The sequence below is a fragment of the Mesoplodon densirostris genome, chromosome X (genome assembly GCF_025265405.1).
Source record: "Mesoplodon densirostris isolate mMesDen1 chromosome X, mMesDen1 primary haplotype, whole genome shotgun sequence".
NCBI lineage: Eukaryota > Metazoa > Chordata > Mammalia > Artiodactyla > Ziphiidae > Mesoplodon > Mesoplodon densirostris.
Window position 1 is genome coordinate 43,578,173 of NC_082681.1, and position 12,803 is coordinate 43,590,975.

Sequence of the window (12,803 nt, forward strand, 5' to 3'; positions counted from 1 at the left end):
CAAAGAGTTGAAAAATTCAGCCTTTGAACTATTTCTTAAGTATAGGACTGTCTTAATTTACATTATATCTTTGAAGCTATATTCTTCAGGCATAACTGATTTTGGCTTTTGTCTCTACAACCTTTCTGCGTTTCCCCCCTTTCCTTTCTTCTGTAGCAGTAATGCCCATGCTTTATATCTATATGTCTATATTTTGTCTAAACGGGCAACCCAAAAGGCCGATCTTCCTGACTGATAGCATCCTCTTAAGATATTAATTTTTCTTTGACTATACTTGGTTTTACAAAAAATGATTATAACGGAGGATTCCTTGCCCAGCCTAGAAGCCATCTTGAACTATTCAATTTTCAACAGTGAAAATGACCTGCTGTCCCAGTTTGATGCCATCCCAGGCAAAAAAGGCACTCGTGTTCTCATTTGGAACATCCGCAGGTATAGTATTCCAAGAGTGATAGATTCTAATAAGCAAAAGCACTATGATGAAGCATATTTTAATAAATCGCTCTAGAAGCAGAGTAGATAAATTTTGATACATGTTTGTATATCATTGCACACCTATCCTTAACCTTCTTAGAAGCACAGCTCTGTTTGAGACAGTGCTTCTTATTGGTAAAACGTGGAGCTTGATAAGATGGAGACCTACATACATATCCTGAAGCTATTACTGTCAAGACAGTTCAACATTATTCTAAAATCTTCAGAATCCATTATAAATATCTATTTTATATTCACGGACACTGTTTTGAGATAGGTCAATGATAGTTATTTTACCTATTTGCAGTGAAAATGAAGTAAGAGAAAGAGAAATTAGGGTAACAAAGCACAATACAATCTTTAAATAATAAGGACCTCTGTATTACTGTTTTCAGAGTAGCTGGATTAGAAGTGGAAAAATCTTCAAAGCAGATATATTTGAACTATAATGAAGCTGGCTTCAGGTCATGTATTTAGAGCTAATAAAATAACCTAGAAATACTTTGGGATATGTCATTTGTTTAACTTTTTCATGTTAAATGGAGCACAGTGTCCACTGAAACCTAAAAACCTTTAATATAAAATAGAGGTGTTACTCTTATGTTTAATAGAACAGAGTATCAGATATATTCATTCTTCTTTTTTCTCCATAGGTCAAGTATTTTGCCTCATTTCTTAGTTGGGTAAAACTTAGATAAAAACCATGCTGCTTTATATAGAAAGTACTTTGCATTAAAAAGAAAAAAAGTAAGGTAATTTACATCTTCCTGTGTCCTACTGCGAAAACCTCAAGTAATATAATTTATATTATAAAGGATCATTTTCATGAGCCATTTCCAGTGATTTAAACACAATAAGCAGACTTTTTCTTTGTATATTGTTTCTCAGTTATATGGTACTAGGTGTTATATAAATAAAGGATTCTGTGGTCCAATAACTTTGGAAAAAGCTGGCTTAAACAAAGATTACCATGTTGCTTTATTGTAGGACTTCTCGGAGGCTTTAATATGCTAATGTTATTTCAAAATACATTGAAAACGTTTAAGAGAGCAATGTAGAATGCAGTGTTTCCCAATTTCAAAAAAAATGTTTCTCCAGACCTCCTTTCCTTGGATGGTGAATGGTGAGCACCAGAGAGGACAGGGAATCTCCTCAGAGTACTTGCGTTAGAGTGGGGTGGGGTAGCAAGAGTCAGGATTATCCTGCAAAATACAGGATATACTATTATAGTGACATGAGCTTTATACAGGATACGTATCATAGTGGCTCTGGTTCAGCCCTGAAGAAGGAGCTACATTTTCAACACAGCAGCTCTGAGCTTCTGAAACCTCCAGTATGAGGGAGGTGTCCCTAGAGCTTGAGGTGGCTCTGGGAGCGAGGAATTGTTTCTCAATTTTATTTGATTATACAGGCTTTATTTATCTCTTTATTTCTTATTTAAGAGTATCTTGGGGGACTGCTGTCCCACAGAACAAATTTGGGGGACCATTGTTCGGATACGTATTTTTTCTCTGTAACCCATCATTTGTTTTGCATTTTTTCCAGTAACAAAGATAGGTCTTGCCTTTTTTCCCTGGCCGTTGTTAGTGATGTAGCCCAGGGTCTTGGAATGGACCATATTTAGGTGACCCAAAGGGACTTTGAGAAGAAATGGTCCTAAGGAAAACAGTATGAGTACTATTATATTTAAATGGTAATTCTAGAAGACTAACAAGTGTATGCTGTTTCTGTCACAACCTTTTTTTTTTTTCCTTCTAAGAAATAGAATTAGATCTGGGGAAATCTTAGTAGTCCTTATACTACTGCTAAAGTTAGAAAGAGTAGGTTTTGATTCATCTATCTATTCATTTGGGGGAAATGATGTTGAATGACCTACCCAACAATACCCAGAAAGTTGGGATCTGTTTCCAGATCCTGCCTCGAGGATAGCTGGCATCCATTTGATTTATCAGATCACAGACATTCCCACCTTCCTTTTTTTTTTTCTTTCCTTCTGTGCTTTGTATCACATCTCTATGAAACTTAGTAGATTTGTTTAGGCTGGAAAGGCCCTTAAATATTGTGTGATCTTCAAAGCAAGTAATGTGTAGTTCCTTTGAATTGGTACTCAGGGAAAGAAATAGGTATCTGAGTTTTGGCTCATGTTGTTTCTTTTCTCTTGGGTTCCTAGTGCATTTTTGTCCTTGGAGCCAGTTTTTGTTAGATTGGTACTTGTCTCTTTTACCCAGAAATAAAGATGGAAAGTCTGAGTTGGACTTTGATACAGATCAGTATGATATCCTGGTATCAGACTTTGGCACAGAAGAAAAAGAGACTGGTGGCACTACCTCTGAGCTGCCAGAAACAGAGTATTCTTTACGGGTGAGTAAGAGTGGTTTTTCTTCAACAATGAGAGGTAAGATACCCTGTAACATGAAAATATTATAAAACAAGATCTCACTTTAGTTATATAAAGATGACAACCTTTTGACCCTATGCTAGGATTCCTTTTCACTGTCTCCACTGAAACAATGTAGCTAATATAGTCAGTAGCACTTAGTGTGGTAGTTGATTTAGAATAACGAGGTATAGAAACTGAGTCAAATATTTGCCCAGATTAGATCTCAGTTGCTAGCAGAGTCAGTAGATGGTAGCAACAGGGATGTCAGTAGAATTGGCAATATTGTGTAATAATTTTCCCTTCACTGTTCCATAGGCATTTTGTGGCATTCTATATATGAAGCCACGAATGAAAATTTTTCTGCGTCAAAAGAAGGTGACTACCCAGATGATTGCCAAGAGCCTGGCCAATGTAGGATATGATATATATAAACCTACCTTCACAGTATCCTTACAACTACATGAAGCTGACCTCTTTGTTTCAGGATTAGATTTCCAAGTGGGCACAGAAAAACAGAAACCTTTCCTTTTCCAATTCAAAAATGTGTGTTATAGTACAAACCCTATTTTAGGTGTCTAAGGAGGTATTTGTTGAATGCCAATCTGTGTGCCAATTTTATCAGAAATCAACTGGAAATTATTAAAATAATACAGCATCCTGAGACTTTAGAGATTCTGGTTCAGTAGATTCTGAAATCTCTTTTTTTAATAAGAAATATTTATTTATTTAAATGAATAGCCAGGTTTTAGAATCTCTGCTATAAGGACTGATCCACACCGTTTGGTTTGTACTGGAATTTTGTTATATATATATATATATATATATATATATATATATATATATATATATATATATATATATATATATATATTACATTGATTGAAATAAGCAAAATGTTGACTACAACTTGTTCATCTTTTGGACATACTATGATTTTTGCTGTAACAAGTCCAGACTTACGTTGATAAAAGTTAGGAGATTGGACATCAAAAGTTGATTTTCTAGGGTGAGATAAATCTTCAACAGATTTGACATGGATTTCTTGGTACTTCTCATATTGGCAGCCACTCAGAGAAGTACTTACTCATTTTCACTTCTACCCTCCACCCCACCCCATTGCCCTGGGAATGGATTTCAGACACTTGAGGAAATCTTAAGATGAGCTTTGGAAATTAGGTCCATCTTTGTTGATGGATTTTGGGGTTAAAAAAGTCTTTGAAAGGGTGAGAGTTCATAAGCAGTTATGAAGAATTGCTCTTGTAATTTATTTTCTAGTAATAAGCTCAGCTCTTTGCCCAAGAAACATGTTCACACTCTGTTTGCTTTATCAAAGTCAGTATCTAGCTTACTTTGTCTTTATTCCCCTGACCAAAAATTAGAAAATGCCGTTCCCTTTTTTAAATAGCCATATGGTTGTTACTCATAAGCAGATTGATTTTCTCCTTTTGAAGAACACAACCCTTGTCTACTGTGAAAGGTTTTTTTAAAGCCCTAAACAAACCCAGCTTAACAAAGCCAGAGCTAACGTTGTTAGCATCTGTAGGTAAATTAGTTATAATATCACTATGTAGCTAGGATCTTTGTGCCATAGGTTTAACAGAGCCAGTCTAAAGAAGTGACTTTCAACTACTGTCTCAGGATATACCACATTTCTACCTCCAGCTTCTTTCTTCTGTGGGTTTCTATCAGGGTACCTCCTATGCATGCATTCTGTATGTACCTGAGCTCTTCTCAACCTCCCTTCCCATTAAACTGGTTACCTTTCCCTATTAGAATTTGGGCTAAACGAATTCAGTATAGGCATGAGTAAAATGAAACTTCTAATAAAATTTCCCCTAAAGTCACTGAGGGAAAAGACTACTGATGCTGACTTATTTATTCCTCAGTTCAGTTAGCAAAGGCTCCTTCTCTCCTCTTGTCCTTTCTCCTTATTCTAATTTGGGGAATCTCCTACCCCAGTGTACTTCCACCCCATAATTTAGAATTTAAAAGTACACAACAGAAAGAATTTTACTGTCTTTATCTTTAAAATGTTAATTTTATGGTGTAGAATTTTGGTTTTTTGTTTGGGGCAGTTTTGCCCTGTTTTGTTTTTTCATTGGAATAGGGTCTTATTTGAGATTTGATTTGAGCTTCTGGAGTCCAGAACAGTATATGTTCTGAACCAAACATTACTGTTAATGTACCCACTCATATCATGTCTTCATATCATACCTGACCCACTTGTCACATGGATTTGATGCAAGTAGCTTGTTACTTAGAGGGGGTAATGGAGATCAGTTTTTGAAAAAGTAACAAAAATAAGTTTTCATTTAACTCATTTGGACATGAAGATTTCTTAGTATTTGTTTTAATGAAAATCTCAGTTTCTCTATCTCCTTTATCTTTCTCACTCTATTACCTTGGTTTTTAAATCAAATAGGAGCTGCTAAAAACTCATAAATTATTCATGTTTTATGTATAATCCTTAGTTCTCTTTATTTCATTTATCCAAGCTTGTTAACTTCTTCCCATGAAATATATTACAACAGGGCTATTTATTGCCCTTTACCTTTAAAAGTGGTTTGGTTCTTCATGGTTTTGCTTTCATTGTGTTTTGTATGATTAGCCGGACTTACCTTATTGCATGTAACTGTGTGAATTTGTGTTGTACCATGTATCTTACCTAGCAGCAAATTAAGCAATTAGCAAGGGTTAAGAAACATTCTGTGATTTATGAATTTTTAGATCACTGATGGTATTTTGATATATTTTCTTATAGTCTTTTCAATGTATACATTTATAGTATATATTTTTAGATGATACTTGTTTTTCTGAACATTTCCTAATGTTCCCAAATACTTTTCAAAGACATAATTTTAAGAGCTGCATAACAGACCATGTGGATACACCAACATTTATTTAGTCATTCCCTTATTGTCAAACATCTAAATTATTTATGTTTTTTTTAGCCATTATAAATCACTGATAAATTTCTGTAACTCATAAACCTTTATGGTCTTCTCTGACTGTTTCTGTAGGATAAATTCTTGAAAGAGAATTACTTGTTCAAAGGTTAAGAATATTTTTAAAGCTCTTGCTACTGATTTTTTAAATGCCTTCTAGAAAGGTTATACCAGTTTACATACAATGGTGTTTGATGTTTTTTGCTGTAATATAGTGCAAAATTTTGTGTGCTAAAGTTCCTGGTGTTTGTCTCCTTAATGATTTTTTTCTCAGAATAAGCAGGTGAAAATAACTTTTGGGTTCTCTTGCAAGAATAATAACCAGTTTGGAGTAATGATGTATCATAACAACCGCCTCATAAAGTCTTTTGAGAAGGTGGGATGCCAGGTGAAGGTGAGTAGTTAATGCTTCTCTGTCATAGAAGGCTGAAAAGAGTAGGAAGAGGATTTAAATTTTGCAAAAGGGATAGACTAATGAATGGCTTTTTACTCATCTTGAGATAGTTGTTAAATCTGATCCTGGAATTCTGTGTTACCAGTGAGCTGTCTTGTGTTCAAAAGCTCTTTCTACTTCTCATTCTTCATAGATGTCAATCAACCCAGGAGTTTTACTGAATGCATTTTCTAGGTAGCTGTTAATAAGAGGTAGAATTAGAGCACCAGCAACTCTGCCATGCATATAACTTGATTAATGTTTGAGGTAGCTCTTTCCATTTTCTTGGGGAGACAGTAAGGCATCGTGGAAGATGTATAAAATGTAGTGGTTTATGACCAGGATTTGAGGCCTGGCTTTTCCACCTAAAAGCCATGTAATCTTGGCTACATTGTTTAATTTCTCTGAGGCTCAATTTCCTTACCTGTAAAATGGAAACAACAATAGTAATTTTACTTGCTCTGCCTACCTTACAATTTGCAGGGTTGAGAGATTTAAATGGGATAAATTATGCAAAAGTACTCTATAACTGAACTATACAAATATTACCATCATCTTAAAATTTTGATGACAACTTAAAGTAGTAATATCCACAAGTATCCCATTCATTCCTATTTTACAGATAAGATTGCTAAAGCACAAAGAATGATAAACTGCTTTATATTACACAGTAGGACAAAGTTACATATGACCCAGGAGAGCTAGTTTTCAGCCCATATTGCTTTTCATTGTTATATCATCTTTATACAACTTGTTTGTTTGCCAGTCTAATTACACTTCGACTCAGTTCCTTCCATTAAAGTATACAAAAATGATTTTAAATCCAAAAATCTCTTGTATCAACTTGTAATTAATAATACTGCAAGTCTGACTCTCTTTAGCAGTTGTTTGGTGGCATACATATATAAAAATGGTTTATTTTAATGGAGTGTGATTTATATAGCATCCTTAAATTTTTGGAGTTTGGTTTTAGTTCCTTAGAACAGAAGTATATAACCTGGACTTTTTTTTTTAGCATTGTCATTCTTTGTTCAAGTGAAATCTTCTGGCAGTCCCATAATATAAAACAGATGAAAGTGTAGGTAGTGTGGGTGAAGTAGAGATGGCTATTAATCTCTGGAAAATCCTAGGAAATCTATGGATCACAGTTTGAAAAATCTCTGCCCTGTAATTTGCCAGAGGTTCCAGTTCATTGTAATACTTGCAGTCTATTGGAGTACATTCTCAGTGTTTCTCTAGATATTCCTGGCCTCTCCTTGCCCGTGAACGTTATGTAACCTTTCTATTATTGTTTAGAATCAAAAGGAAGTGCCTCCAGGCAGTCAACAGTAATGTAAGTGTTGAAATTAATATTTTTCTTGTAAGCCAACTCATGGAGAAGGTGTGGGAGTAATTGGAGTCATTGAGTGCAATTTCTTAAAACCTGCCTACAACAAACAAGACTTTGAGTACACCAAGGAGTACCGGTGAGTCACTCCCAACTTGAGGTGTTTCTGATGGTTTGTTCAGATATGATTCTATTCTCTGAAACCTCTAAAATCATCTCTAAAAACCAGCCACATAAGTTAACTGAGAATCCTTTTAAATCTATTTTCCAAGATTCGAGATAAAAGGATTTGATTTTTAAATTAAAAGCTTACTGATACCTGATGTATGGAGCCCAATTGAAATAAACCTTAACTTTAAAAATTAGGGAAAGAGCATAGGGGTTATTTAGTAAAATACTTTGGTGAAACAAAGAGCTTTGGAATTGATCTTAATGAAAAGAGATGAGTGGATCTGAAGTTATTGAATATGTTGTGGGGAAAGCAGCAGTTTGAAGTTTGTTCCGAAAGATTTCCTTGAAGCCAGTGAACAGATTGAGAGGAAAGTATTGGAGCAGCAGGAAAAACATGTGTTTTCCCGGAAGCATCTAGATTTAATAGGTAAGACCAATAAAGAATCAGAAAGGAACTTGACATTGAGGCTGAACCAGCAAGGATATTTTTAGGAGACAAAGAAGGGAGTTGCTAAAGCCAGGATATAATAGTTTGTTTTAAAACTTGTGGGGAGGGGTGGATCATACATTCCTTCTTTCATCAAGTATTGTGAGATATCTCCTATGTGCCAGGTATTAGGGACATAAGAATGAAAGTTAAGAATCCTTGATGCCTATGAACAAATAGGACGAGATATATGTAAATAAGAAACTTAAATACCTATAGAATAGTTGCTTTAATAGGGGATGTATGCCAAATGGGAAGAAGCTTTAAATATGCCTAAAGGGATTCACAGAGCAGAATATGTTTGAGCTTAAACTTCAAGGAAAAATTGGAGTTTGCTAGGTGGATGAAGAGGGGGAGGAAATTCTAAGCACAGGGAAGTATTTGAAAGGGCAAAGGGTGTTCTGGGAGGATGGAGAAAGAAGGCATGAGGACATTTGGTGTCATTTTTCTAGAAATCTAAGTAGCAAATCTTTTCTTAGAGTGGGGGAAAAGTATTTCCCCAAATCTCTTTTGTTTTGTGTCCAAAACTGTAATAAAATTAGTTAAATGTTGTGCCTTAGTTTATATGAAACCATAAGAATTTTAGGTTTAGTATTTGACAGAGAACTATTTGGATGACAACCCCAGATTAATTTCAAGGTAATTGGTTCTTGGTCACTCGGGCTACTCAATGATTATAATAACTACCTGCCCTTAGTTTAAGTAAAATGCTCTTTTAAATATGAGTCTGGCACATAATGGAGATCTTTGACTAGGACTTGACTCACAAGAGTGAAAGTGTAGAAATGACATCAGTTTGACAAAAGTCTCAGAGCCAAGTCATTCTGTTTCTCTTGAGTGAAAGGAATAGAGAATTTCTGGTAATTAACCAAATAGTTAAGATTTGTGAAATCCAAATGTTAGATATTAAAAATTATGTAACATCCTCTTAAGCCGTCTCCGCCACCCCCCAATCTAGCTTTTAAAGTTTAGAGGTATTAGACGCTTGGTTTGTGATGTTTTGTTTCAGTATGATGGGTTTGAGGTAATGGCAGGGGAGACCAAATGGAGATATTCTATAGAGAGTATGTTTATTCAGCTAAACATATGGGACTTCTGGCTTAAGTAGCTTAATATCTGCTACACATTTTATTAAAAACAGAAAACTAGTATACTATCCTGCATACAGAGTCTTCTGAGGGTAATAAATTTGCATAACTCATCCCAATTCTGGCAGCATTTCCCTTTTTACTCAATTTATTTTATGTTAAATGAAAAAGGTCTTTAGTTAAAATATAAGGGAATTTGAGAGGGCGATTAGAGAAGGTTGTCTGCTATCACAAACTCATCCTAAGAGTATTATACATTTCAAAACCGCTATAAGAGATACCAGCCATCATACTGCTGGAATGTCTACAAATAAATCATTTGTAATATCACTTTTAATAGTTGTAGATATCAGATTTCAGCTACAACTATCAGGGCTCAAACTTATAACATTTTTAGAGTGAATTTCAGCTAAAGAAATGCAGTCAACGCATACTAAGTGAACACCTCACTGGTACATGACACAGTGGCTAGATTTTGTGGAGTTTTCCAGAGAAATTTGAGACATGGTTGCTGTCTTTGAGGAGCTCACAGTGTAATTGTAATGACGGATTGTCACAGACACGAAACAGTTTAGAGAGCAATAAACTTGCTGTTTGATCAATCAAAACTAAGTGGTATGGTATAGGAAACATTCCCTGATAGAACAGATAGGGAAGGTTTTAGGTAGAAGGTATGACTTGAGATTTGCCTAAAGGATACAGGTTTAGAAAAGGGAGGGAAGGGAATTCCAGGATGGAATTATAGCGTGAGCTAAGTGACAGCAACTCAGAGTGGGAAGAATATGGGGAGTGGGGATAAGGGGATGTAAGTAGAGTGAAGGGGAATGAAGTCAGATGGATAGAGTATGGCCCTGTCCTAGGGCAGGGGTTGGCAAATTTTTCTGTGAAGGGGCAGGAAATAAATATTTTAAGCTTTGTAGGCCGTATGGTCTCTGTCACTACTACTCAATTCTGCTGTAGTAGGAAAGCAGCCATAGACAATAAAGGAATGAACGGTGTCTGTGTCCAATACAATTTTGTTTACCAAAACAGGCAGTGGCCCGGATTTGCCCCACAGGCTGTAGTTTGCTGACCCCTGTCCTGGAGCCACAGTTCCCAAACTGTGTGCCAAGGTGCACATAATGAACTCACAGAGGAGCCACAGGATGTTTAAAATTTTCGAGGGGAATACAGTGATATTGACTCTTGCCTAAGCAATAGAAATTGTTTTCTGTTGCTGTCGTAACAAATTACCACAAACTTAGTGCCTTAAGACAACACTGGAATATTGTCTTAGAGTTCTGTAGGTTAGAAGTCCATCATAGATCTCACTGGGCTAAGATCAAGGTGTTGGCAAGGCTGCATTTATTTCTGGAGGCTCTAAGGGAGAATCCATTTCCTTGACTTTTCCAACTTTTAGAGGCTGCCAGTATTCCTTGGCCCATGGCCCTCTTCCTCCATCCATATTCAAAGCCATCAGTGGTGGGCTGCGTCATCACATCATAACACTCTGATGACCTTGCTTCTGTCATCGCTCTCCTTCTCTGATTCTGACTCTTCTGCCTCACTCTTCCACTTTTAAGGACCCTTAATGATTATGTTGGTAATTCAAGGTAATCTCCCTATCTTAAGGTCAGCTGATGAGTAACCTTAATTCCATCTGCAACCTGATTTCCCCCTTGACATGTAATCTAATATATTCACAGGTTTCAGGGATTAGGACATAGACATATTTGGAGGACCATTTTTCTGCTACTACAGTCTGCCCTCTGGCCCCTTAAGATCCACTTACATCACACATGCTGAATACATTTACCCCATCCCAACATCCCCAAAAGTCTCGACTCTTACATCAGCTCAGTCTAAACTCTTAATGTAATCAGCTCAAAATTCCCAAATCTCCTCATCTAAATCAGGTATGGATGATACTCTGAGTCTGATGCATTTTGGGGTAAAATTCCTCTCCATCTGCAGATGTGTGTCTTTTTGTTTTCTCGTATTTACTCCCAAAATATAATGGTGGGACAGGCATAGGATAACAGTTATAGATGTTCCAGTTCAAACAGGGAGAAAAAATGAAGGAAAAAGGAATCACAGATTCCAAACAATTTCCAGGCTAACTCCATTAAATTTCAAGGCCTGGGGCTTCCCTGGTGGCACAGTGGTTGAGAGTCCGCCTGCCGATGCAGGGGACACGGGTTCGTGCCCCGGACCGGGAAGATCCCACATGGGGCGGAGCGGCTGGGCCCGTGAGCCATGGCCGCTGAGCCTGCGCATCCGGAGCCTGTGCTCTGCAACAGGAGAGGCCACAACAGTGAGAGGCCCTCGTACCGCAAAAAAAAAAAAAAAAAAAAAAACTTCAAGGCCTGGGAATACTCTTCTGGGGCTTTCAGCTCCACCCTCTGGATTTAAGGCTTTGTTCTCTGTCCTCATGGCTCCACCCACAGACTCATTTTTCCTTTTTCTTGAAGGGTAGCATGTATTAGTAGCTGAGTAGTTTCATCAGCCTGTTTCTTAACTCTAGAGTTTTGGGGGTCTAACTGCCTTCTTTCATTTATACTCTCTATGTCCCTTTCAGTCCAATCTAGCAGTTTTGTCCTTGTATACCATTCTCAAGAACCTTATGGGTCTCAAGTATATATCATGGATATTCACTCCATCAGACAAGAGACTCTTGACATGTCTTTCCTAGATAATCCTATTTCTGTTCTTGGCTTCTGCTGAGATGGTGGTGGAGATCTGATTCACGTGTTTAATCTTTTCAGAGAGCTTTTTGTGTGACTGAATACTTTGACCTTTTGATCTTCCTGAGATATTAGCAAAAGGTTGTCCAGCCACTGCCTTGGCTTTTTCTCTAGAGCATCTTTCTAAATTTTAGCATCTTTTGCAGTCTGGATAAACTGAGAATTTCCAAAATCATTAAGTCCTGGTTCCTTTTTGTTCAACAGTTCTTCCCTCAATTTATTTCTTTCCTCTCACATTTTATATAAGCAGCAAGCAGCCACCAGGCCACACTCTCAACAGCCTGCTTGGAAGTCTCCTCAGCTAAATGTCCAATTTTATCATTTACAAGTTCTGCTTTCCACATAACTGTGGGACACAATTCTGCTAAGCTTTCTGCCAGTATGTAACGGGGATCACCTTCCCTCAAGTTTTCCAATAACATGTTCCTCATTTCCTTCTGAGCCTTCACCAGCAACAATTTTAACATCCATAATTCTACTAACAGTCTGTTCACAATGATTTAGATATACTCTGAGGAAATTTGTGTTTTCTCGACCATGCTCTGCCCTTCTGAACCCTCACCAGTGGGGTGTTTAACATCCATATTTGTACTAACAGTCTATTCAAGGCAATCCAGGCAATTTCTGTAATGCTCCTCCAATTCTTCCACCCTCTGCCCACTGCCCAATTCTAAAGCCACTTCCACATTTTTAGGTATTTGTTATGGTAGCACCCCACTTTCAGGTACAAAAATGTTTACATTCCTCTTGATTATATCATATCTTTGTGAATCTG

General features: G+C 36.8%; 1 protein-coding gene across 2 annotated transcripts in view; it reads left to right on the forward strand.

Annotated features, from left to right (window-relative positions):
* Positions 1 to 12,803, forward strand: part of MORC4 (MORC family CW-type zinc finger 4) — a 50,153-nt gene that overhangs the window by 13,200 nt on the left and 24,150 nt on the right. For both annotated transcript variants that reach the window (XM_060087155.1, XM_060087156.1), the window contains exons 5-9: positions 285 to 432; positions 2,703 to 2,835; positions 3,170 to 3,298; positions 6,074 to 6,193; positions 7,598 to 7,698. In XM_060087155.1, the coding sequence (XP_059943138.1) occupies positions 285 to 432; positions 2,703 to 2,835; positions 3,170 to 3,298; positions 6,074 to 6,193; positions 7,598 to 7,698 (631 nt within the window). The remainder of the gene's footprint in view (positions 1 to 284; positions 433 to 2,702; positions 2,836 to 3,169; positions 3,299 to 6,073; positions 6,194 to 7,597; positions 7,699 to 12,803) is intronic.